The sequence below is a fragment of the Anomaloglossus baeobatrachus genome, chromosome 4, assembly GCF_048569485.1.
Source record: "Anomaloglossus baeobatrachus isolate aAnoBae1 chromosome 4, aAnoBae1.hap1, whole genome shotgun sequence".
Classification (NCBI taxonomy): Eukaryota; Metazoa; Chordata; class Amphibia; order Anura; family Aromobatidae; genus Anomaloglossus; species Anomaloglossus baeobatrachus.
In genome coordinates, this window is record NC_134356.1 from 311,806,098 (window position 1) to 311,833,582 (window position 27,485).

The 27,485-nt window shown below is 42.2% G+C and overlaps 1 protein-coding gene across 3 annotated transcripts in view; it reads right to left on the bottom strand.

Annotated features, from left to right (window-relative positions):
• PPHLN1 (periphilin 1) overlaps positions 1-27,485 on the bottom strand; it is a 141,550-nt gene that overhangs the window by 49,112 nt on the left and 64,953 nt on the right. For all 3 annotated transcript variants that reach the window (XM_075344981.1, XM_075344982.1, XM_075344983.1), the window contains exons 6-9: positions 5,121-5,332; positions 3,967-4,049; positions 2,649-2,780; positions 1,113-1,253 (exon numbers count right to left, since the gene is read on the bottom strand). In XM_075344981.1, coding sequence (XP_075201096.1) covers positions 1,113-1,253; positions 2,649-2,780; positions 3,967-4,049; positions 5,121-5,332 — 568 coding nt within the window. The remainder of the gene's footprint in view (positions 1-1,112; positions 1,254-2,648; positions 2,781-3,966; positions 4,050-5,120; positions 5,333-27,485) is intronic.

Here is a 27,485-nt window from a genome sequence, read left to right on the forward strand (position 1 = left end):
ATGCATCAGCACTGACCTGTAAAGCAAAAATCATCATCTCTTATGAACGCTGGCTTGCAGCCGGCATTCACAGGAAGATAGTCATTACATTGAGGACATCAGCTGACTCCCAGCAGACCTTACAACTCATTGGCGCCTCGAGATGATGTTAGGAGGCATGCCAATAGGAGCGGGAATGACGCAGGACTAGATGTAGTTTTCCCTTTATAATAATAATATTTATTCATTTATATAGCGCTATTAATTCCACAGCGCTTTACATACATTGGCAACACTGTCCCCATTGGGGCTCACAATCTAAATTCCCTATCAGTATGTTTTTGGAGTGTGGGAAGAAACCGGAGAACACGGAGGAGACCCACGCAAACACGAGGAGAACATACAAACTCCTTGCAGATGGTGTCCTTGGTGGGATTTGAACCCAGGACCCCAGCGCTGCAAGATTGCCTTCCACATCAATCAGAGACAATGGGGTGGAAATAAATGCTTCACTTATTTGCATATAGTGAGGGAAAGTATAAGGCTATGCGTGCACGTTGCGTACTAGCCCTGCAGAAATTTCTGCAGGGATCTGAAGAGCACACGTGCGCTTTAAATCGCTGCAGAAATGTCCGTAGTGAAAAAAAAAAAGCCGATTCCATGCGCTCTGCCTGCAGCTCCTGCCATAGACAGAGCAGGAGCTGCCGGCAAAGCGCAGGAAAGAAGTGACATGTCACTTCTTAGAACGCAGCGCTTCGGCAGTAGCCGAAGCGCTGCGCTCTAAAACGCCACGTGCGCACGGCCCCTGCACAATCTCCATAGACTGTGCAGGGGACGCAGGACGCATGCAGTTACGCTGCGCTACAAAAGCGCAGCGTAACTGCATGTATTTACGCAACGTGCGCACATAGCCTAACGTGAATTTGCTAAACTATGCCCAGCTGCACTGAAATCATAAAGTCCCATTTAGGAAGCTGTTGATGGTGGGAACAAAGTGGTGGCTGCAGGTTAGCTGTGGGAAACCCGATGATACGTTACCTTCACAACTGACAAAGATATAAAAAGATACAAAGAACAGTAACTCTATATTGAATGCTGACATTGTGTGGTGACGTGTATTATTCTCAGCTTACCTCTTCGATTTCTTTTGTTTTTGAAGCAATTACTTTTGAGCGGTTGCCAAGTGGAGATGTTTCATAAAGTTCTGGATTGGCAGAAATGCCTGCCTCTGTGTCGGCGGTCTGATCGGCATATGATACAGATGATGAGCCAGCCTTACAAACAAAAAGAACAATAGTTTAGTAAAGGAGCTCCATTCACTATTCTCTGAGGTTGTCTTATGGGGATTATGGACATATCTAGGCCATTCCTGTGTTGTTCTATGTACTCTGCCCACAAGTGACAATGCCGCTGCTGACATATAGAGAACATTGCCAATAGTCAAACAGATATTACACAGAGCAACATATCCCCTTCTGTCAGGTGATACATTACCACCAGAGACAGTGTGAATTCACAGCACCATCAAAATCTATATTCACATCCTAACAAGTTAGAATAGTACCAATATGTGGACAAAGATTTATTTGATAAGGTCACCCATAAAGGTAACCTGTCACCTCCAGAAATGCTATTCACCTGTAGTTATAGCGGAAATATGCAGGCAAATGGTATTTAAAATTGTTTGGCAGGTTTAATGGAGCAGCAGCTACAAGGAAAAAATGAAGTTCTATTTTCCTTGCAGCTGGTCACATCCAGTCATCAGGGTAGTGCAGGGAACAGTAAAAGTCACTGCTCAATACACAGTGATTGCGCTGTAATCACTCCCCCTGCACTTTGATCGATAGCCTGCTCTGCACACACATGCTAGACAGTAGGCTGTCAATCAATGCACTGTGCATTGAGCAGTGACTATCAGCCCTCAGTACCACTCCAATGACTGGAAGTGAGCGACTGCTAAGAAAATCTGACTTTAATTTTCTCCCTGCAGCTGCTCTTTAAGGAAGCCTACCAGACAGGATTTATATACTACCTGCCTATCACCACTATATCTGCAGATAAATAGCGTTTCTAGAGCCAACAGTTTCTCCTTAAGTATTTTGAAATCATACAATAGGAATACACCTGTCGTCTCATGAGGTACAAAGGCTATCCAAAATTCCCATCTGACTATGCAATTTGATAGTTCAGCCAAGGCAACAAATGAATCATATATAGCCAGCTACTGAGTGCCTATGATGATCACCACTGCTCAATACGGCATAGGGAGATATCTGCACATCTTTTTGTGGCTATGCATGAGGTTTCCCAATATGCCAGTGAGGTCTGCATAACAGAAGATGTCACGTTTCCTCACTATACTATTTTAGTGACCCAAAAGGGGGCCATTGGGACTGAGACTAGACAGATTAGAGCAGCCAGGGATATGCTGGTATACAAGCAATTTGCACAAGAAAAAAATGACACATTTTAGAACACAAATTGCAAAAACACTTTATATCTCAAAAATTTTGAAGAAAAAACATGCAAATGATCTTAAATCCTCCATAGGCCATAAACTCCAAGCTACTTCTACAGAAAGCGTAAGGTAATATAAGCCATGAACATTACACACGCCTTAAACATTCCATACATCACTGAGAAAATAATTACATTAAAAATAGAAGTACCTTTACAATTTCTTCTGCTGCATCGGGCAAGTTGCTTTCAGACCCTTTATCCGTTTTCTCAAATGCCCACTTGGAAGCAGCTTCCAGAAAAGCAGTCTCCGCCAGACGACCCACTTTATCTAAGTCTACACTCTGTAAATAGCAAATCAAATACTTTATGATGTGACTGATAACAGAGTTCATCATATCCTCTGCTGAACATATCCTGAGAAATGGAGTGTTTGCATGACTCAAGCCGGCCATACACATAAGATGGCTGTAGCCCAAACAATGCTATGGCTGATCCTTCCGCTGTCAGCCATCTCTTCCATACATAGGAACATTCATTTAGCTGAGCACTCCTGTGTTCTCTACAAGAAAACCACCGACAGGTAACTCTGGGAGAATAAAGTCTGAAATTGGACACGCTCAATCGACATCTTCCCAAAGATCAGTCGGCCGGTGCCTCCATGCACATTAGAGTTTTGGCCATTAATTTAATATATATTGGGGCCTTTACAAGGAAGAGAGGCAGCTGTAGCCAAGATGAAAATTCTAAGACAATGTCCACAATCAATCCAGGCTCATTGTAACTTCAATGATCAAAGAGTGTATTATTTACATGGTCACAAACACTAAACTCTGATTGTCACACCCGGTCAGCATAGGGGTAATTATACAAACACTATTTGCCCAATGGGCAACAAGAGGTACCCTAACTAAAGACTTAATCAAATAAAACTTTATTAAATTATATAAATGGACAAGGATTAAAAATGGCAGGTGGGAACCAATTCCGTATAAGATAAGTGCGGCCGCGGACCGACACTGCTCTGGATAAATTCCTAAACGTTATATGGCTGGCTATCACCTACACTGCCTGTTAAAAACTACCTAACAGCTAATAGCCTCCCCGACGTGTTGCCGCACTTATCTAATACGGAATTGGCTTCCCATTTTTAATCCTTGTCCATTTATATAGTTTAATAAAGTTTATTTGATTAGGTCTTTAGTTAGGGTACCTCTTGTTGCCCATTGGGCAAATAGTGTTTATTTACATGGTCTGGACTGAAGATCATCACATAAACATTGACAAAAGGCTTGAAAAAAACCCAAACCTTGACAATTAAAGCCAATATGCTAAATAGGCATTATCGATGGAAATATATCTAAGTACAACCAAATAAAATCCCCCACAATAATGTGATGAGTAGTAATTCAGCCCTTTGCTCTAGGCAGTCATACATCACAACATGTCACCTACATTCAGACTTTTATGTTTGGAGAATCTAAAGGAAAATATCCTAATATTAAAAGTGTGCAAAAAAAAAAAAGTTACCTTTGCTGGAGGAATGCCTACTGAGCTGGATGGAGACGGATCTTTAGACGATCGTACAACATGTGTGCCGGGTCGCTCTTTACCTATGATCAAGCAGTATTACACAAGTTAGTTACTACGACTGCCTTAGTTACTTTTGTCCAATTTGATAGACATAGAAATACTGCACAATAAAAGGTTACGTTTTAACAATATCATTTGTGTTTTAGCTGTTGATAAAGCTACACAGGTCTGCGTGCTGTCAGTAAAGAGAAATATTCTGGTTTACAGCCAGAGGCTGAAAATTCATAAAGATGTATCAAAGTACCCAAGCATACGGGAACGTTATATTCCTCTGTAGGCTCATACTTTATTTACTCATTTGAAATACCACGTAGGATCAAAGCGATTAAGCAAAAAGGCCAATCCGAAATAGCATTGAAATCTCTCACTTACTGAAAAAATAGTAAAAACTGTGCACTAGACAGTACAACCAGAATACCTGAAACCTACACGGGCAGACTTACCATGATTAAGGCTGAAACGCGTAGGTTTCATGCGTACTGGTTGCACTGTCTGGTGCACAGTTTTTACTATTTTTTTTTCTATAAATGTGAGATTTTAATGCTATCCCGGATTTGTTGGACAACCTGCTTGCTGTTTCATTTGCTATCCGCCCCTGAGGAGCAAAGCCGCATGCACGGGAGATTTTACATACCCTGTGGATAAACAAGAACATCTCTATTCACCGACAGCAGCAGTGACCCTAGAAGTAGTGGGGATTTGAAATACATCTGCATTATCTCATTACACATTGATTAAAAAAAGCAGCAATCATCCCTACTGACATGTCTGTTTAGTAAACACTTGTATTCCTCAAGAAAATATTCCTCCTGAAAATATCTGAAGGAGGTACCATCTCCTTTGATAAGGAGGTGTATGACCCCACACTTTTCAGCACTGAGTGGACAATACGAGACCATGTAGGAGCAAGTCCACTGACAACCGGATGATAGCACCCAGTTAAGATCAGGTGGAACAGCAGAGGAACAGGGTTACCATAAAAGAGGCTCCAGAACTAATATTTCATGATGAATACAAGCATATAGTACAACAAACATGGCAGGAAAACCAACAGGCCCTCTATAAATGTAATAAAAAAATCAAAATCTTACTTTTATGTGGATGAGGGGGGAATGCTTTGCTCCGTTCTGGAGAATAACTTCTACTACTAACACTGGAGCCCGATCTACTATGTGGAGAATCTTTTCGAGTAACTGGAGACTCTCGGAAAAATGGAGACTCCCGTCTGTGAGGAGGTGAGCGTTCCCGCACATAGGCTGGAGGGTGATAAAGGGGTTTTCTTCTGAAGCCTTCCCTGCTGTCTCTATGGTGAAATTAAACCAGAAATAACAAACTTTGAACAAGAAATAAGGACAAGAAAACAAAGCAGTTTTAAAACATTTTGCAATTCTATTACTTTTAAAGAAGCCCTCCGAGAACTCGTTATCTTCTGAGTTCGATTTATTCCTGATTTCTGAGCCTTCGTTCCTTACCATGTAACCCTTAGTCTTACCTGGATCACTCAATGTCTTACATGTGGACCATAAAGCCATCTCTCGTTCTTAGGAGCCTCACATTTTGATCCAGGTAGTCAGAGTTAGGCTCATGTTGAACAATTAAGGACTAGAACTAAAACTCAGAGAAGAAAAATAAAGGACTAATGGCACTACTAAGTACCAGTTGTTGATTACGATCACATCACAAAAAACAAAAATCCCAGAATATTCTTTTAATTTGGGATTCAGTTAGTTTTCAGATCATATATTGTGTTAACCATTATAGAAAAGTGAACAATATTTAGCCTGTTCATGTGCACTGCTACATAAATAGTTATATGTTGAGGCATTTGACTCCCAAATACTTCCACCTGAACCTAGTTGGTAATGAAAAACACAAAAAAAACCCATCCTGCATGCAGTTAGAAACCAAGGATGAACTACAATGCTAGATGCTGAAGCAAATGACCCGCCTTGTACCTTAGGGTGCAGATAAAGTTTTCCCTCCAAGCAGGCTTAATTCCTATAGTACAGTACGTGAGTCTCCTGAACTATAAGATGACCTGAAGTCAGGTTTTAATATCAAAATTCATAACTGAAGAAAAAAAAAAAACCTGCAAAGCTTCTCCCACCCACTGTAGTGTTAATAACAGACAGTACACTGATGGCATGGTGATTTCCACGGACTCATAGACTTGTATGGTTAATTCTGACCCAGATCAAACCCGGACATATCTCCATGATTCTTGTGGACAACTTGGTCTGCAAGAAAAACACGGACATGTGAACAGCTCAAATGCTCAATAGACTATAATGTGTACATGTTCTATCAGTGACAAACCTGGATAGAACACGTATGTGACTGACAAGACGTCTGAACGAGGCCTCGCCCTGGGTATTGTGTAGGCCATATTTCTGCTACATGAAGTCACCATACAAACGGCAGTTTTCGGTTATATATGTAGAAAAAACCAGGAGGGTCCAAATATGTTTTTATGCAGACTTTTGGGATGATATGTCACCTAGCCACCAGTGTCAGATGAGCCAACTGTTCACATCTTGTCAGGAAGACAAAAAGGAGTGAGATTCCCAACCATTTCTAGCCCAATGTGTGATCGTTATAGTGTTTAACAATTTCCCAGCTAAGGATGAACTCCATCTAAAAATAAATGCACCTGTCCATGGCTCTATGTAAGATTCACTGTACAAAGGGGAAAGAAAACATTGTGAACCGAGCACAGGACAGGTGGCGCCATCAGTGGCCCTATGCATATTCTAACAGTAGACCTTTAATGAGCTGGTCTAGTATACACGTGCACATACCCACCAGATATGTCAGAAATGTCTAATAGATGTAGGTCCCACCCATCTACAGATTATGGACAAGCCTGAAGTTGCCAATGGGGTGGTTTAAAAGTTGTTCTCTCAGTGAAAATGGAAGCCTGCCGGGTGATAAACTGGCCGCCGCTGCACGAGTGACAATGTAATACAGAGACAGATACACATTGTAAATGGGCCTACTATGTTGCACATCGTGGGGGGTCCATGATAAATTAGAACAAAGGGCTGTCTTCATAACACTACATTCATCTCTAATATGTACAAAATGCTTTAGTAATGGAAATATTCAGAGTACACTTGCTAAATGTGTTCTTGTTTTTTTGCAATTTTACTTTTTGACTGATAGTCTAATCTAAGGGTTCCATATGCAACTAGGCAGTGTCACCTGCTTTCATCGGATGATGGACAGTGAATTGTAGGGGGCATACAGAGCACAATTTTAATATTTTCAGATGATACTAATCTCTGCAATCAACACAGAGGAGGATACTTTAATATTACTGAAAGATTTAGCTCAGCTGGAGGCTTGGGCTGAGAAATGGCAATTGAAGCCTCATGTAGATAAATGTAAGGTCATGCACTTGGGCTGATGAAATAAAATATACAATTATGTACTAAATGGTAAAACAATGAGTAAAACAGTCACTGAAAAAGGCTTATATGGAAGAGTAAAAAGAGAAGGACATTTCTGGTTGACCGCGCTGCTCCTGGAAAAGTAGTTGTTCCACGCTGTGGTAGTATTCAATATTAGCTTTATTACGTGTTTCAAGCTCGTACCAAACTTTTTTTTAATAGGCTACATACCGTATATAGTCTACAGACTACATAGTCTATAGACTTCCTGCTATCCATGGGCGTACTGCAGCAGCTGTACACTCTATGGGCATACAATAGGGTTGGACACCTCCCCCTAACTTCCTCTACCCTATATTGTATCACCCTATATGTACTTGTCTAACATCTTTTCTCTACTGAAAATGACTTGGGTGTATGAGTAGACCGCAAACTCAACGACAGTACCCAGTGTCAGGGAGCTGCAACCCGGGAAAAAAAAATCATGGGAAACAATAAAAGAGGCATAGATGCTCATGATGAGAACATCGTATTGCAACCAATGCAAGACACTAGTGCGACCACACTTAGAATACGGTGTACAATTTTTGGTCTCTGGACTATAAGAACATAGCTGAAGTAGACCGATTACAGAAAAGAGTAACCAAGGTTATTAAGGGAATGGGTGGACTGCAATACCAAGACAAGTTATTAAACTTGGGGTTACTCAGTATGGAAAAAGGAAGGCTTAGGGGCGATCTTATTACAATGTACAAATATATAAGGGGATAGTACAGAGACCTTTCTAATGATCTTTTTATACCTAGGCCTGCAATGGTGCCAAGGGGTATCCACTACATTAAGAGGAAAGAAGGGTTAATCATAATCACAGACAAAGATTCTTCACTGTAAGAGCAATGAGACTATGGAATAAGGAGGGCCTGGATGCCTTCCTCGAAAATTATATTATTATAGGTTTTGGTATTAAATTCTGTGGTGGGACGATGATTCAGGGAAATAGAGTGGCGTATGTGAAATATTCCCCCAATATGGGGCAATTAGCATCTTCCTCAAATTGGATCTATGCCCCACACCATCTTCTGCTGATTTAGCCTATGTTCACACAGGGCATCTTTTACTGCGTTTTTGGTGCATTTTTTAGGTCACAAAGATACACCTAAATGCATGCATTCCTTCCCCGCGCAAAGTCTATGAGATTTCTATTTTGCTGTCCACACTGATCTTTTTTGGTCTGCATTTTTGAAGATGCAGCATGTCAAATCGTTTGCGTTTTTACATTGTTTTTTTGAGCCCTTCCAGTCAATAGATTTGACTTAAAAAACGCATTGGGCAAAATGCGTTAAAAACGCATGCGTTTTTGATGCATTTTTGTTGTAGGTGCATTTTTTGGGGTCAAAAACGCTGAATCTTTGTGGTTAGCAAAGTTGCACTGAGTGAACATTACAGTGAAGACAAGGTTTCTGCTTGATTACATTCCCTCTGCTCCCTGCTGAAATATCTTCCTTTGGCTGGTGCATGCACAGTACGCTGCTGTGTGACGTCTAGATCAGGGGTCTCAAACACGCGGCCCGCGGGCCGCATGCGGCCCGTCAGGTTGCTCCGTGCGGCCCCCAGGCTCGGGACCCTGTTACTATCGCGGCTGGTGCAGGGGCCGCAGCCACTGTCTGCACTTTGTTAGATGAATGTTTTGCCGGCACTGATCTGAGTCAAGGACTCTGCGCTCTCGCGCCGGCAAAACAATCATCTGACAGAAATCACTGACAGGGGCTGCGGCCCCTGCACCAGCCGCGATAGTGTACAGGGGCACGGGCCTGGGGGCCGCACGAAGCAGAGATGAGGAGCCGAGGGAGCACGGGACAGGTGAGAAGAAGGTGTGTGTGTGTGTGTGTGTGTGTGTGTGTGTGTGTGTGTGTGTGTGTGTGTGTGTGTGTGTGTGTGTGTGTTGGAAGTTAACCCCTTAGCGACCAATGCGTCCTGGGTATATCATGGCTCCCTGGTACTAAAGGACCCATGACGTACCCAGTATGTCATGGCGAGATCACAGCCCCGGAGCCCTGGTGGCTGCGATCACTTTGCATTGCAAATACCTTAGATTCGGGGAGGAGGGGACCTCAGGAGGGGTGGTGTCTCCTCCCCGGACCTACGGAGGCTGTGATTGGCTGACGAACGCCGCTCAGCCAATCACAGCCACTAATGTTTCAGCCATTGAAAACGGCTGAAACATTGAAATCCAGCCCTGATCAGTGCAGCTGTAGCACCGATCATTGGCTGGAGCTGGGTGACCTCAGTTTCACCCGCCCCCAGCTCTGATTGGAGAGACCGGCCTTGTGACCGATCTCTCCAATCACTGTGGATCTGGGGCCGGAGACCACTCCCCTCAGCTTCACTCCAGCGTCTGTGGAAGCTGAGAGTGATCGGTAAGTTATAGCCACTGCCCCTGCCCACTTTCAGCCACCGCCACCACCCATTACTACAGGATGGGGACATGACTATAGGATGGGGACAAGGTGGGCACATGACTATAGGATGGGGACAAGGTGGGCACATGACTATAGGATGGGGACAAGGTGGGCACATGACTATTGGGTGGGGACAAGGTGGGCACATGACTATAGGATGGGGACAAGGTGGGCACATGACTATTGGGTGGGGACAAGGTGGGCACATGACTATAGGATAGGGACAAGGTGGGCACATGATTATAGGATGGGGACAAGGTGGGCACATGACTATAGGATGGGGACAAGGTGGGCACATGACTATAGGATGGGGAGAAGGTGGGCAGATGGCTATAGGATAGGGACAATGTGGGCACATGTCTATAGAATAGGGACAAGGTGGGCACATGACTACAGGATGGGGACATTACAAGGATGGGCATAATACTATTGGATGGGGACATTACTATAGGATGGGCACAGTACTACAGGATAGGGATATTACTACCAGGGAACAAGGATGAGAAACTTTACTATAGGATAGGGATAAGGCTGAGGACATTACTATAGGATAGGGACATTACTGTAGGATGGGCACATTACTATAGGATGGGAACATTACTATAGGATGGGACAACTATATGATGGGGACAGTACTACAGGATAGGGAGATTGCTACAAGGGGACAAAGATGGGGAACATTACTATAAGATGGGGGACAAGGCTGGACAAATTACTACAGGATGGGCACATTACAACAAGATGGGGAACATTACTAAAAGATGTTGGCCAAAATTTCTATATAGTGATAATTGTAACACTATTAGTTACAAGAAAGGGATAAAATGTAAAAAAAAAAAAAAATAAGGCATGACTTTTTTTCACCATCACATTTTTTTTATATATATACATTTAAACAAAGAATGTGCACATTTATTATAATAAACAAGTGAAAAATGTTCAAAATCAGTGATCTAAAGGAGTGTAAAAAAAAAAAAATATATGGTACCAATAAAAATGTCACTTTGTCCTGCAAAGAATGCGGCCCCCCAAATTATTTTTTTCCTCTGTGCGGCCCATACACCCAGCCGAGTTTGAGACCCCTGGTCTAGATTAGTGTCCTACATGCACAAAATTACAGGCAGGAGGACAGGTGATATTAAATAGTACAGACCATCTCCACTGTCAATCAAACAGCGGAGGGTGGCACCAGGTAAGAAGGGGTGTCCGCAGTTGCACTTGCAATGATATGTATAAATACATGAATTTTGTTGCAACGGATGGCGATAAAGTAGCTATGGCTCCATCTGTTCCACACCCTATCCTGAACTACCTCTGGTTTCCCAGTGAAAATATTCCTGACAGGTTCCCATTAACTCATATCTAATTTTGAGCTTAAAATAAGGAAGCGTATATAGGTTTATTAACAGGATGTTGAAGCTCTTACTGCCATAAACCAGTTAGTGAAAATAAGACAATAATAAAAATGTGTTTTCACAAGTATGTGACTTTTTTTTTTTGTTTTTACTCCACTTAAACTGGAGAGAAGTCATTAGCACGGTTGTGTTATTTCCACAAGTAAAATTCAGCCAAACATTATTAGCTGGTGTGGTGGTATGTGGTCAGCAGCTGTGGGGTCTCGTAACATTTCCAACCAATAAACAAGTGTAACCATTTTTACATAGGCAGGAAACAGAAAAGTACAACAGATACAATACCTGTGTCTGGGGAAGTGATAAGGCCGCCAGCAAGGAGATCCCACATTCTTCCATACGGCAACAGAACACTACTAGTAGCCATTGTAGCCACACTGAGGTCATTTTAGGAGACTCCCAGGAAAAAAATCTCAGGAGCATTGTAGGATTATTGCTTGGGCAATAATCCTACAATGAACGTCTTCCTGGAATATATCTAGTACTGTTTAACACAAGGTTGAATGTACCTATATTTCTGCCTATAGAACGCCAAGTAAATGAATGGTTTTCTTAAGGGGTTATTTGCTCTCCACACTACTTACTTGTAAGAAGGATACCCTGACAACAAGCAGATTTTATATATTATATATATCATTCAAAGAGTTTTCTTTATTTTCATGACTCTGAAAACTGTAGATTCCCATTGAAGGCATGGAAACTATGAATTAGCACATGTGGAATGAAATACTTAACAAAAAAGTGTGAAACAACTGAAAATATGTCTTATATTCTAGGTTCTGCAAAGAAACCACCTTTTGCTTTGATTACTGCTTTGCACACTCTTGGCATTCTCTTGATTATCTTCAAGAGGTAGTCACCAGGAATGGTTTTCACTTCACAGGTGTGCCCTGTCAGGTTTAATAAGTGGGATTGCTTGCCTTATAAATGGGGTTGGGACCATCAGTTGTGTTGTGCAGAAGTCTGATGGATATACAGCTGATAGTCCTACTGAATAGACTGTTAGAATTTGTATTATTATGGCAAGAAAAAAGCAGCTAAGTAAAGAAAAACGAGTGGCCATCATTACTTTAAGAAATAAAGGTCAGTCAGTCTGAAAAATTGGGAAAACTTTAATAGTGTTTCCAAGTGCAGTGTCAAAATCAATCAAACGCTACAAAGAAACTGGCTCACATGAGGACCGCCCCAGGAAAGGAAGACCAAGAGTCACCTCTGCTGCGGAGGATAAGTTTAGCCGAGTCACCAGCCTCAGAAATCGCAGATTAACAGCAGCTCAGATTAGAGACCAGGTCAATGCCACACAGAGTTCTAGCAGCAGACACATCTCTAGAACAACTGTTAAGAGGAGACTTTGTGCAGCAGGCCTTCATGGTAAAATAGCTGCTAGGAAACCACTGCTAAGGACAGGCAACAAGCAGAAGAGACCTGTTTGGGCTAAAGAACACAATGAATGGACATTAGACCAGTGGAAATCTTTGCTTTGGTCTGATGGGTCCAAATTTGAGATCTTTGGATCCAAACACCGTGTCTTCGTGCGACGCAAAAAAGGTGAACGGATGGACTCTACATACCTGGTTCCAACCGTGAAGCATGGAGGAGGAGGTGTGATGGTGTGCGGGTGCTTTGCTGATGATACTGTTGGGGATTTATTCAAAACTGAAGGCAGACTAAACCAGCATGGCTACCACAGCATCTTTGCAGCAGCATGCTATTCCATCCGGTTTGCGTTTAGTTGGGCCATCATTTATTTTTTAGCAGGACAATGACCCCAAACACACCTTTAGGCTGTGTAAGGGCTTTTTGACTAAGAAGGAGAGTGATGGGGTGCTACGCCAGATGACCTGGCCTCCACAGTCACCAGACCAGAACCCAATTGAGATGGTTTGGTGTGAGCTGGACCGCAGAGTGAAGGCAAAAGGACCAACAAGTACTAAGCATCTCTGGGAACTTCTTCAAGACTGTTGTAAGACCATTTCCAGTGACTCCCTTTTGAAGCTCTTTAAGAGAATGCCAAGAGTGTGCAAAGCAGTAATCAAAGCAAAAGGTGGCTACTTGGAAGAACCTAGAATATAAGACATATTTTCAGTTGTTTCACACTTTAAGTATTTCATTCCACATGTTTCATTCATAGTTTTGATGTCTTCAATGTGAATCTACAATTTTTAGAGTAATGAAAATAAAGAAAACTCTTTGAATGAGAAGGTGTGTCCAAACTTTTGGTCTGTACTGTGTAATAATATATATATTATAGATTGACCCCCATTAGAAATCTGTCATTTGATGTTCAACAATTCAGGATTTTTATAATTATAAAAAAATTACCTTCTCACCCCCTGTGGGTGGTTATTTGTCTTTTCCTCATTCTCGGGTCCTCTACCAGAGGCCTGGGAGTTTGAGGGTTCTGCGCAGGATCTTAGTTGTTCCCAGCACTGCGCTTTTCTGGACAGAGAGCTCAGATGTTGCTCCTGGAATCTTCTCCAGTTGTTCTTTAAGGCCCTGGTATTTCTCCAGCTTCTCATATTCCTTCTTTCTGATGTTACTGTCATTAGGCACTGCCACATCTATTATCATTGCTGTCTTCTGACCCTTGTCTACTATCACGATATCTGGTTGGTTAGCTACCACTTGCTTATCTGTCTGGATCTTGAAGTCCCACAGGATTTTAGCCCTTCCATTCTCCACCACTTTTTCTGGGGTCTCCCACCTGGACGTAGGGGGACCTAGCCCCATACACTGTACAGATATTCCTGTATACAATTCCCGCTACTTGGTTGTGGTGTTCGGATGGATATAGAGAGAGAGATATATATATATATATATATATATATATATATATATATATATATATATATATATATATATATATATATATATATATATATATATAAAATCCTGAATTGTTGAACATCAAATGACAGATTTCTAACGGGGGTCAATCTATAATTTGGATTAAATAGCTAGGGCTGTAATATCGCTGAACTGTGCCCTGCCACTAACTGCCCAATGTATGTCTGGTTATAGTATAGCTCACAGTCATTTTTTCTGACCCCTGCGCTGATCACCATAGGTAATTATTATACAGCCCTTTGGTCAGGGCATAAATAAAATGCACCTGGGTAAGGGTGACCTTTAAGCGAACTCTGAATGAGCTGCACACAAAGCTCACTTCACGTCAATTGCCCTAACAAAGTTTTATTACCAGGAGAATGTTTATAGTTTGCAAACTGGGGATGCTGGAGTCAGCCCTATTAGCCTGTGTGCTGAGGGGACGGCGTCTCATCAATTGTGCGGCCTTTATGGTAGCCAGCCATGAACAACGTTTAAGCAAACATATGGCAATGTTTGAGCAAAGTCTACAGAGCCATATATGAGTGGAAAACAGATTACATTGTTTATTGCCATATACAGTGAATTATGGGTCAGGAGTCTCCCGATGTATTAATTACTAAAGTGTCCCTCGAGACTACATTCAATGAAGGCAGCCAACTTGTCACCAAAATGAAATTTCCAACGTTGTCTCCTAACTGCTGTGAAAGAGAACCAATAACTAATGTCCCCAGTGATCTAGAACCCCACTCCAGATAGGATCCACAGAGCAGCAGTGGTAACTGAAAGAAACTCATCTCTGTTATCTCCATAGAATTAATGGGGTTGTCCACTACTCAGACAACCCTTTCTCCATCATAGTGTTTGTCCCATTAAAATGAAACACTTATACTCACCTCTTGTGCCTGAGCCGTTCCAGTGGTTCAGCACTCGCTCTCCTTAGGCTCATGCGACGTTGTTATATCGCGGGAGACCTGCTGCTAATCAGTTCTGGCTTCATTCTACCCTCCTTTGGGCAAATGAAACATCAGGAAGAAGTCACGGCTGCGGCTGGCAACTCCCTTCCTCTTGATGGTCTACACATTCGAAAGTAGCAAAAGTGAAGCCAGCGTTGATTGGCTGTAGTTCTCACATTACATAACGTCACATGAGCCCCAGGAGGGCAGATGCCAACACAGCTAGAATGGCACCACACAAAAGGTGAGGATAAGTGTTTTTAGTGGACAACACTTTTAAGTGTGGACCAACACGTCCAACAGCAGTTACACCACTGATGGTGGACTAACTGACCAAAGGCTTAAACACCAGTCTGTGAACTAAAAGTTCATATTTACACAAGCATGTGGCATAAATGGCCACAGCATTTACTACACCACTGAATGTGGATTTAAAGGTCATAGTATTTATACCGGCCTGTGGAATAAATGACCCCAGTATTTACACCACTGACTGTGGATTAACTGACCACAGCGCTTACACCAGACTATGGACTAATTGACAGTATGGTTTACACCAAACTGTTGAGCAACAAACTGTAGCATTTACACCTGACCGCAGCATTTCCACTAGACTGTGGACTAACAAACCACAGAAGTTACACCACTGACTATGGACTAACTGACCACAGAATTTATACAAGACTGTGAACTCATATTTAGATTGAAACACAATCATTAACTGAAATAACAGTGTAAGGAGTTTTAAAATCTCTTTTTGAAGAAGCATCTAGACATAAGCAACAATAAGGACCATAGACACAGTGGTCGTCCAAGAAAACTTTGAGCAGCAGAAGAAAGACACATCATTCTCACTTCTCAAATTTGGCAGATGTCCAGCAGTGCCATCAGCTCAGAGCTGGCAGCACCCAATTGGGCACTAACTACATTCCTCCATTGTTTCAAGAAATCAAGCCATAAGTGGTAATGCAAGAATTGAAGCCACAAAAACATGACTTCGACATAGAAACAAAGTCAAGTGACTTTTCTAAGCACGAAAAGTTAGAGACTAAAGTGCAGAAAAATGGCAGCAGGGGCTCAGGACTGATGAGTCAACATTTGAAATTTTTGGCTATAGCAAAAGGCAGTTGATTCACTAAAGGGCTTGAGAGGAGAATGAGTGTCTGCATGCATCTGTACATTCCTACCTTCCAACATTTTTTCCACAGCTGCCTAAAACTTTTGCACAGTTCTGTACATCACAAGGTTCATTAACTCCAGCAGGATTATGACAAGTTTTAATGTACAGTAAATGGCGCAATTCAAATAAGAGACCAGTGAGTTAGGAATTTTCTTATCCACTGTAAGGTTGCTATCACGCTACGTTTTTTTAACATGCGTCATGAACGTTTTTTGCTGTAAAAGCAGATCCTGTTTTTACAAAGAAAAACGCATGCAAACACGTGTTATTTTGCAGGATCCTGTCATTTGAATTTATGGGCGGGCATTGAAGTCATGCGATCGGGAGTGAGGGGAGCTGAACGTGACAGACTGGGAGCCGGCATCTGACAACTGCGGAGGCTCGTAACTAAGGTAAACATCGGGTAACTTGCTTGGATACCCGATATTTACCTTGGTTACGAGCGTCTGTAGCTGCTAGGAGCCGGGCTCCCTGCACACGTAACCAAGGTAAACATCAGGTATCCAAGCAAGTTACCCGATGTTTACCTTGGTTACGAGCCTCCGCAGCTCTCAGGCGGGGGAGAGAGAGAGGAGAGGGAGGGGAAGAGAGAGACTGATCACGTCAGGCTGGTTTCTGGGCATGCTCAGTGGAGCAAGCAGGATCCTGTCTATCAGCATGCCAGCGTTCGCAAGCAGTATAGTCAGGATCCAGCAATTTGCAGTATTTGGACGCAGCTCAAAAACGCTACAAGCAGCGTTTTTCAAAAAAGTTAAAAAATTGCAAGTCGCTGGATCCTCACTATAATGCATGTGAACGCATGTTGACGCGAGTCCATTGCAAATGCATTGAAATGAAAACGCATTTGCACTGCATCCGTTTTTGCGTTAAAAAAAAGGTCATGACGCATGTTAAAAAAACGTAGTGTGAAAGCAGCTTAAGCTAGAAATTGTAAACTCGAAAACACCAATGCATGTTTTGTTCTCCAAGGCTCCCAAAGAATTAGCATATTGTACATCTGATGAAGGTGGGAGGTGATGTCGCAAGGATGAGTGCTTTCCCATTACTTATCCCCTACTATGTGTTGCAGAGTTAAGATTACACTTTTAAATGACTCTTTCTTATCTAGAGAACATCTTACAGAGCTGAATCCCTACTTAAGTAATCAGTACTTACATGGCTTTGCTAGATGCTTATACAGATAAGAAAGGGGACTGCTGGCTTTGATAATTTCCTTGGGGTAGTGCTGACTTGGTAGAAGCAGGTTCCTATCTTTCATGAATTCGGGAAGGGGGGGTGCATAAGACTTTACAGCTAACATTTACATCCTGTCTGACATTCCCTCTTCATGGTTAAGGTGTATTTATGTAGGTCGAACTCCAAAGAGTCGCTCATTTACTGGACTGTTTACACAGTCCGATGGGTACTGATGTGACCGGAATGATATAATCGTTCTGTCTCCATACGTTATACTGTTGTATTGGGAGATGTGCTGCCAACGACGACTATTTTTGTGATTACATAAATGATCTGCTCATTCGATGGGTGATTTCTGGCCGATAACTGGGAAAGAGCATACTTCCGAACGTTCATCTACTGATTCTCTGCCAGTCTAAAGGGGTTGTTTGCAAGACTATTCCAAAAGTTACCTTATAGATGAGTTCTTGGTATACACAATCCATAGTACAGTTAATCACGAATCACCATTTCCATGTACATTATCCAGATTTGGGTTTGGGCATGTGTCGGGAGCCTTTCTTAATGCCTTGATTGTATACCCTTGCACAGTATATTAATTTTTTTACACTGGTGTACAGAGAGTGGTTAAATGCAGTCTGCTACAATTTCCTAACCAGTAAAAATAATTATGGGGTCAGGAAAGGGTCTGTGACTAGACTTGACTGCAAGTTTATTAGTGATTATTGTGGCACTTACAGTGGGTACGGAGAGTATTCAGACCCCTTTAAATTTTTCACTCTTTGTTTCAATGCAGCCATTTGGTAAATTCAAAAAAGTTCATTTTTTTTCTCATTAATGTACACTCTACACCCCATCGTGACAGAAAAAAAAAAATCAGAAATGTAGAAAGTTTTGCAAATTTATTAAACAAGAAAAACTGAAATATCACATGGTCATAAGTATTCAGACCCTTTGCTCAGTATTGAGTAGAAGCACACCTTTGAGCTAGTACAGCCATGAGTCTTCTTGGGAATGAGGCAACAAGTTTTTCACACCTGGATTTGGGGGTCCTCTGCCATTCTTCCTTGCAGATCCTCTTCAGTTCCCTCAGGTTGGATGGTGTACGTTGGTGGACAGCCATTTTCAGGTCTCTTCAGAGATGCTCAATTGGGTTTTAGGTCAGGGCCTGGCTGGGCCAGTCAAGAATAGTCACAGAGTTGCTCTGAAGCTACTCCTTTGTTATTTTAGCTGTGTGCTTAGGGTTATTGTCTTGTTGGAAGGTAAACCTTCGGCCAAGTCTGAGGTCCAGAGCACTCTGGAAGAGATTTTCTTCCAGGATATCTCTGTGCTTGGCCGCATTAATCTTTCCTTCCATTGCAACACCTGCAGCTGAAAAACACCTCCACAGCATGATGCTGCCACCACGTTTCACTGTTGGGATTGTATTGGGCAGGTGATGAGCAGTGCCTGGTTTTCTCAACACATACTGCTTAGAATGTTTTGGTGATAATTCTATCTTCGTCTCATCAGACCAGAGAATCTTATTTCTCATAGTCTGGGAGTCCCTCATGTGTTTTTTTGCAAACTATGCGGGATTTCATATGTCTTGCACTGAGGAGAGACTTCCATCAGGCCACTCTGCCATAAAGGCCTGACTGGTGGAGGGCTGCAGTGATAGTTGCCTTGTGGAACTTTCTCCCATCTCCCTACTGCATCTCTGGAGCTCAGCCACAGTGATCTTGGGGTTCTTCTTTACCTCTCTCACCAAGGCTTTTCTCACACGATTGCTCAGTTTGGCTGGACGGCCAGGTCTAGGAAGAGTTCTGGTGGTTCCAAACTTCTCCCATTTATGAATTATGGAGGCCACTGTGCTCGTAGGAACCTTAAGTACTGCAGAAATTCTTTAACCTTGGCCAGATCTGTGCCTTGACACAATTCTGTCTCTGAGCTCCTTAGGCAGTTCCTTTGACCTCATGATTCTCATTTGGTCTGACATGCACTGTGAGCCGTGAGGTCTTATGTAGACAGGTGTGTGCCTTTCCAAATCAAGTCCTATCAGTTTAATTAAACACAGCTGGACGCCAATGAAGGAGTAGAACCATCTCAAGGAGGATCACAAGGAAATGGACAGCATGTGATCATCTGAGCGAAGGGTCTGAATACTTATGACCATGTGATATTTCAGTTTTTCTTCTTTTATAAATTTGCAAAAATTTCTATATTTCTGTTTTTTTCTGTCAAGTTGGGGTGCAGAGTGTATATTAATGATAAACAAATGAACGTTTTGAACTTAACAAATGGCTGCAATGAAACAAAGTGAAAAATTTTAAAGGGGTCTGAATACTTTCCGAACCCACTGTATATCAAAGGTGTTCAGAATATAAGATGTGAATACAGCCTTAAACTGGTTAAGGCTAGGTTCACACACTGGGGGTTTTTTTTACGCTGCATTTTTGCGGCGATTTGGTGCGTTTTGGCTCACTGCGGTTTTCTGCGTTTTTTATCAGTGAACAATGCCATTAAAGATTGTTGAAGAAAAAAAAAAGAAAAAAAAAAAAAAGTCTGATGTAATTTCCTTCTTCAATATGTTCTTCATTCTCCACTAGTGTATGCAGGAGAGCAGACAGTTGCAGAACTACAAGGCTCAGCATACGCCATCCAGGACTGTATGCTGGAGGGAGAGGCAGGGCGAGCAGAACTACAAGGCTCAGCATACTCCATCCAATAGTGTATGCAGGAGAGCAGACAGCAGCTGCAGAACTACAAGGCTCAGCATCCTCCATCCAATAGTATATGCAGGAGAGCAGACAGCAGCTGCAGAACTACAAGGCTCAGCATCCTCCATCTAGGACTGTAATGCAGGAGTTTTTGCCCCCCAAAAAAATGACATGGGCTTCGCCATATTTTTGTATGCTAGCCAAATACAGCAGGCAGGTACGGGCTGCCCCCAAACCCCAGCTGCCTATTTGTACCCGGCTGGGAACCAAAAATATAGGGAAGCCCTTTTTTTTTTTTTTTTTTTTTTAATTATTTCATGAATTTCAATAAATAATTAAAAAAAAAATATGAAGTGGGCTTCGCCCAATTTTTGAGTCCAGCCAGGTACAACTAGGCAGCTGTGGATTGGAATCCGCAGTGCAGGGTGCCCATGCTTTCTGGGCGCCCCCGCTGCGAATTGCAGTCCGCAGCCACCCCAGAAAATGGCTGTATCCAACTCCTCCAGCTGCCCTGGTGACGGGTGGCTCGCTGGGCAATATTAGGGTTAGGACTAGCTGTATATTAATCAGCTAGCCCTAAGCCCGAAATTCATGGTGTCATGCCAATATTAGACGTGGCCACTATGAATTTCTAGTGAAAGCTAAAAAAAAAAAAAAAAACAAAAAAAAAACAAAACAAAAAACCACAAGAAATAAAACACAACACAATTAGTGACTCCATCTTTATTGAAATAATGAACCCCCCTCCGCAGTAATCCTGGGTCAAGGGTCCCGCGCCGTCCAATCCAGATCCAATATCATCTGATCGGTTTGCTGGAAGGCAAAGCGATCAGACGATGTGTCAGGATCAAGGATGTGAATCACATGACACAGCAGCTGATTGTATAAAAGCCGGTTATACAATCAGCTGAAGCATCAGTGCAAAAAAAAAAAAAAATACTCACTTATGTGCTGATTACCGGCAGCTCCTGGAGCAAAGTGTGATCCCGTCCGATCGCTGCAGGAGCTGCCGGTAATCAGTGATGAAGTCTCCTAACGGCATCAGCTGATAGGTGAAGCCGACCGGGCGCCGGCGTCACAGCGAGACTTACGATCAGCTGACGCGTCAGGTGACCGCATCAGGTGATCCATCGCCAGGTCCTGCAGCCATCAGACGTGCCCGGGGAGACTGCACACAGCCGGAGCGGCGGTACCGGGAGAGGAGCTGGGAGCGGACATGGCACCGGGAGTCTGCAGACACGTGAATATGACATTTTTTTTTCTGCTCTTCACTTTTGATTTCACAGCTGCCTCCACCTTCCGCCCAGCCATGGCGCCGCACGGGAGCGGACATGCACAGGATGGGAGGTGGAAGCAGCGGTGACAGTACCGGGAGGATTCACGCTTCTGTATTTACTGACAGAAGGAATCCTCTTCCTGTACATGTCACTTTACTGCCCACCCCTTGCGTTTATAGCTGCGTTTTTAGTCATAGAAACGCACTAAAAAGCCGCTATATTTGCAATTTGTGTTTTTCACTGCATTTTTGAACATCTCATTGAACTCAATGGGTGGAAAACGCAGTGAAAAACGCAAAAATAATTGACATGTTGCGTTTTTGTGTGCAGCACAAAAACGCAGCTAAAAAAACCTGCTGTGTGTAGACAGCAAAAATGAAAACTCATAGAATTTGCTGGGGAAGCAATGTCACAGCGTTTTCTGAGCAAAAATGCACCCGAAAAACGCACTGTGCGAACTTACCCTAAACCTCAGATTAAAGGGAATCTGTCACCAGGTTTTTGCTCCCCCATCTGAAAGTAGCAAAATGTAGGGGCAGAGACCCTGATTCGAGAGCTGTGTCACTTACTAAGCTGTTTGCTATCATTTTGATTGAATGTTTTGTCTGCTCCAGATCTAGCAGTTACAGTGCTGGCCAAAAGTATTGGCACCCCTGCAATTCTGTCAGATAATACTCAGTTTCTTCTTGAAAATGATTGCAATCACAAATTCTTTGGCATTATTATCTTCATTTATTTTGCTTGCATTGAAAAAACACAAGAGAGAATGAAACAAAACATCAAATCATTGATCATTTCACACAAAACTCCAAAAATGGGCCAGACAAAAGTATTGGCACCCTTAGCCTAATACTTGGTTGCACAACCTTTAGCCCCAATAACTGCGAACAACCGCTTCCGGTAACCATCAATGAGTTTCTTACAATGCTCTGCTGGAATTTTAGACCATTCTTCTTTGGCAAACTGCTCCCGGTCCCTGAGATTTGAAGGGTGCCTTCTCCAAACTGCCATTTTGAGATCTCTCCACAGGTTTTCTATGGGATTCAGGTCTGGTCTAATTGCTGGCCACTTTAGTAGTCTCCAGTGCTTTCTCTCAAACCATTTTCTAGTGCTTTTTGAAGTGTGTTTTGGGTCATTGTCCTGCTGGAAGACCCATGACCTCTGAGGAAGACCCAGCTTTCTCACACTGGGCCCTACATTATGCTGCAAAATTTGTTGGTAGTCTTCAGACTTCATAATGCCATGCACACGGTCAAGCAGTCCAGTGCCAGAGGCAGCAAAGCAACCCCAAAACATCAGCGAACCTCTGTCATGTTTGACTGTAGGGACAGTGTTCTTTTCTTTGAATGCCTCTTTTTTTTTTCCTGTAAACTCTATATTGATGGCTTTTCCCAAAAAGCTCCACTTTTGTCTCATCTGACCAGAGAACATTCTTCCAAAACGTTTTAGGCTTTCTCAGCTAAGTTTTGGCAAACTCCAGCCTGGTTTTTTTATGTCTCGGGGTAAGAAATGGGGTCTTCCTGGGTACCCTACCATACAGTCCCTTTTCATTCAGACGCCGACAAATAGTACGGGTTGACACTGTTGTATCCTCGGACTGCAGGGCAGCTTGAACTTGTTTGGATGTTAGTCGAGGTTCTTTATCCACCATCCGCACAATCTTGCGTTGAAATCTCTCGTCAATTTTTCTTTTCCTTCCACATCTAGGGAGGTTAGCCACATTGCCATGGGCTTTAAACTTCTTGATGACACTGCGCACCGTAGACACAGGAACTTTCAGGTCTTTGGAGATGGACTTATAGCCTTGAGATTGCTCATGCTTCCTCACAATTTGGATTCCCAAGTCCTCAGGCAGTTCTTTGGTCTTCTTTCTTTTCTCCATGCTCAATGTGGTACAACACAAGGACACAGGTTGAGTCAACTTTAATCCATGTCAACTGGCTGCAAGTGTGATTTAGTTATTGCCAACACCCGTTAGGTGCCACAGGTAAGTTACAGGTGCTGTTAATTACACAAATTAGAGCAGCATCACATGGTTTTGCAAACAGTGCCAATACTTTTGTCCACCCCCTTTTTATGTTTGGTGTGGAATTATATCCAATTTTTTTTTTTTCATTGAAGACAAAATTAAATGATGATAATAATACCAAAGAATTTGTGATTGCAATAATTTTCAAGAAGAAACGGAGTATTATCTGACAGAATTGCAGGGGTGCCAATACTTTTGGCCAGCACTGCAAACAGAGCTCATGAATACCCTGGACTACCTGGCAGCATGCCAATTAGTCCTCTAATGATAATCTACTGCTGATTAAATCAGTGATTTTATTAAAACTACACTAAGCAGCCCAGAAAATGACACATCACTGGAATCACGGTCTCTGCTCCTACGTTATGCTGCTCTCAAATTAGGTGGCAAAAAAACCTGGTGACAGATTCCCTTTAAGACAAAAAAAGGGAAAATATAGTGAGAAAAAGAAAAGCCAGTCAGAGACACCACACAGCTCTTAGCTTACATGGAGTCTATCACATCGTGCATGCAGTATGATCTGTGGACAGCACCGTACAGAGAAGGAGTAGAAAAACCAGAATGATATATGTGGAAATGGATTTCAGATCATCTGTATTTTATTCAATGAAATCTCTCGTTTTTATGTATACAAGGCTACTGGGTGGTCCAAATAAGTGATCGACAATTATCTTTGTATGATGTCATACAGGGACCACCCACTGGACTCCTATGAATACAAACACCAAGGATTTCAATGAATAAAATGTTAAGTTGAGGGCATGTAGAAAAATAGGAGAAATTCCAGCATCTGCCAAATATATTAAAATATGGCTTTAACCCTTTCAGCCCCAGAGCGTTTTCCGTTTTTTCTGTGTTTTTTGCTCCCCTTTTTCCGAGAGCAGTAACTTTTTTATTTTTCCGTCAATCTTGCCATATAAGCGCTTGTTTTTTGCGGGACAAGTTGTACTTTTAAATGAAACCATAAGTTTTCTCATATAGTGTACTGGAAAACAGCAAAAAATTCCAAGTGTTGAAAAACTGCAAAAAAAAGTGTGATCGCACAATAGTGTTTGGGATATTTTAATCATCATGTTCACTATATGGTAAAACTGATGTGTGGGTATGATGCCTGAGGTCGGTGCGAGTTTGTAGACACCAAACATGTATAGGTTTACTTGTATCTAAGGTGTTAAAAAAAATTCACAAGCTTATCCAATAAAAGTGGCGTATGTTTTGCGCCATTTTCCGAAACCCGTAGCGCTCATTTTTTGGGATCTATGGCTCAGTGATGGCTTATTTTTTTGCGTCTCGAGATGACTTTTTTTTAGTACCATTTTTGCGCAGATGCTACGTTTTGATCGCCTGTTATTGCATTTTGTGTAAAACTTGCGGCGACCTAAAAAAGTAATTTCAGCGTTTGGAATTTTTTTGCGGCTACGCCATTTACCAATCAGATTAATTGATTTTATATTTTGATAGACCGGGCATTTCTGAAAGCGGCAATACCAAATATGTGTATATTTTGTAATTTTTTAACCCTTTAATTTTCAATGGGGTGAAAGGGGGGTGATTTGAACTTTTTTTTTTTTTTGTAATTTTTAAAACTTTTTTTTTACTTTTGTTTTATTTTACTAGTCCCCGTAGGGGGCTATATGGATCAACAATCCAATCGCTCTGCCCTATCTGATCACAGCTACACAGCTGTAAACAGCACATATGCTCACTTTCTGCTTCACTCGGCTCCGGGCTAAGTGAAACCGAAAGAGACTCATGATAGCTACAGGCGTCGTCACCACATGACCCTGTGCTACCATGACAATCACCGAAAGTCACGTGATCACGCACGTGACTTCCGGTGGGGGTGGCGGTAAGTGAAAGTAATGACCGCACGCATATACATCTCGCTGCCAGACTTTGGCAGCGAGATGTAAGGGGTGAAATGTTGCGGATGGAATACGATTCCACTCGTAACATGCAGGCACACATGTCAACTGTTGAAAACAGCCGATATGTGCGCGGATCGCCGCGACCAGCCCTCGGCAGGGGGTGGGGATTAACCTCACACGATCCATGACGGATATATCAGTCATGAGTCGTGAAGGTGTTAATGAAATTTAAACAAATTCATGAAAGCATGTGTAGACCACATCAGTGCACGCGTTTCAAACAGGACAACTGCTCTTAATCATGACAATATGCAATGGTGTTACACAGACATATAATACAGACCAAAAGTTTGGACATACCTTCTCATTCAAAGAGTTTTCTTTATTTTCATGACTCTGAAAATTGTAGATTCACATTGAAGGCATCAAAACTATGAATTAACACATGTGGAATGAAGTAACAAAAAAGTGTGAAACAACTGAAAATATGTCTTATATTCTAGGTTATTCAAAGTAGCCACCTTTTGCTTTGATTACAGCTTTGCACACTCTTGGTGGGCTTCAAAGATCTCAAATTTGGACTCCTCAGACCAAAGCACAGATTTCCACTGGTCTAATGTCCATTTCTTGTGTTCTTTAGCCCAAACAAGTCTCTTCTGCTTGTTGCTTGTCCTTAGCAGTGGTTTCCTAGCAGCTATTTCACCATGAAGGCCTGCTGCACAAAGTCTCCTCTTAACAGTTGTTCTGGAGATGTGTCTGCTGCTAGAACTTTGTGTGGCATTGACCTGGTCTCTAATCTGAGCTGCTGTTAATTTGCGATTTCTGAGGCTGGTGACTCGGATAAACTTATCCTCCGCAGCAGAGGTGACTCTTGGTCTTCCTTTCCTGTGGCGGTCCTCATGTGAGCCAGTTTCTTTGTAGCGTTTGATGGTTTTTGCCACTGCACTTGGGGACACTTTCAAAGTTTTCCCAATTTTTCGGACTGACTGTCCTTCATTTCTTAAAGTAATGATGGCCACTCGTTTTTCTTTACTTAGAATTTGTATTATGGCAAGAAAAAAGCAGCTAACAGTCTATTCAGTAGGACTATCAGCTGTGTATCCACCAGACTTCTGCACAACACAACTGATGGTCCCAACCCCATTTATAAGGCAAGAAATCCCACTTATTAAACCTGACAGGGCACACCTGTGAAGTGAAAACCATTTCCGGTGACTACCTCTTGAAGCTCATCAAGAGAATGCCAAGAGTGTGCAAAGCAGTAATCAAAGCGAAAGGTGCTACTTTGAAGAACCTAGAATATAAGACATATTTTCAGTTGTTTCACAATTTTTTGTTAAGTATTTTCATTCCATATGTGTTAATTCATAGTTTTGATGCCTTCAATGTGAATCTACAATTTTCAGAGTCATGAAAATAAAGAAAACTCTTTGAATGAGACGGTGTGTCCAAACTTTTGGTCTGTACTGTATATCCTACACCCGAAAGGGTGGAGCAAATGCACCACAGGATACTATTTTCAACAGGTTCCATGTAAATAAGAAGATGCCCCTGATTAAATCTTTTCCGGTTTATTTGCTTCAAGGAATTGAAAGAGAAAACTGATCTGAGTAACAAGTTTTAGGCTAGTCCTCACATGGTACTTGACAGGGGAATTCCATGCTAAATAAATGAGTGCTAAACACGATCAAAGTATGCAATGTGTACCTCAAGGAGAATCTGACTTTGAACACAAATATTTACCGCATATAACTTTACTAATATACATGAACGTAATATATGTATAGAGATTAACAGGGCTGTCCCATTTCATCATGAAATTATGTCAATGCTACTTAAAGTGTAACCGTCATTTTACATTTTTATTCCATAAATCAATAGTACACACGAAAATAAGCAACTTTATACTATATCTTATCAGACAAATTTGCTTCTTTCTCAGCCAGAATTGATCAGTCATTAATGGGAACCTGTCCGGTCCCATCAGCATTTACGTGTATGCTAAAATTCCCTGCCTAACCGGCCCTGTATAATGCTAGTTACTCAAATCTTTTTATAAAAGTGCGCTATTCCTATGCTAATTAGGCCTTTGACTAGTCGAAGGGGCGTTTTTCACCAGACTAGCCGGTCCTCTTTCCAGGTTATCACTCCCCTGTTGGCGTGATAACATGAATTCCAAGAGCCA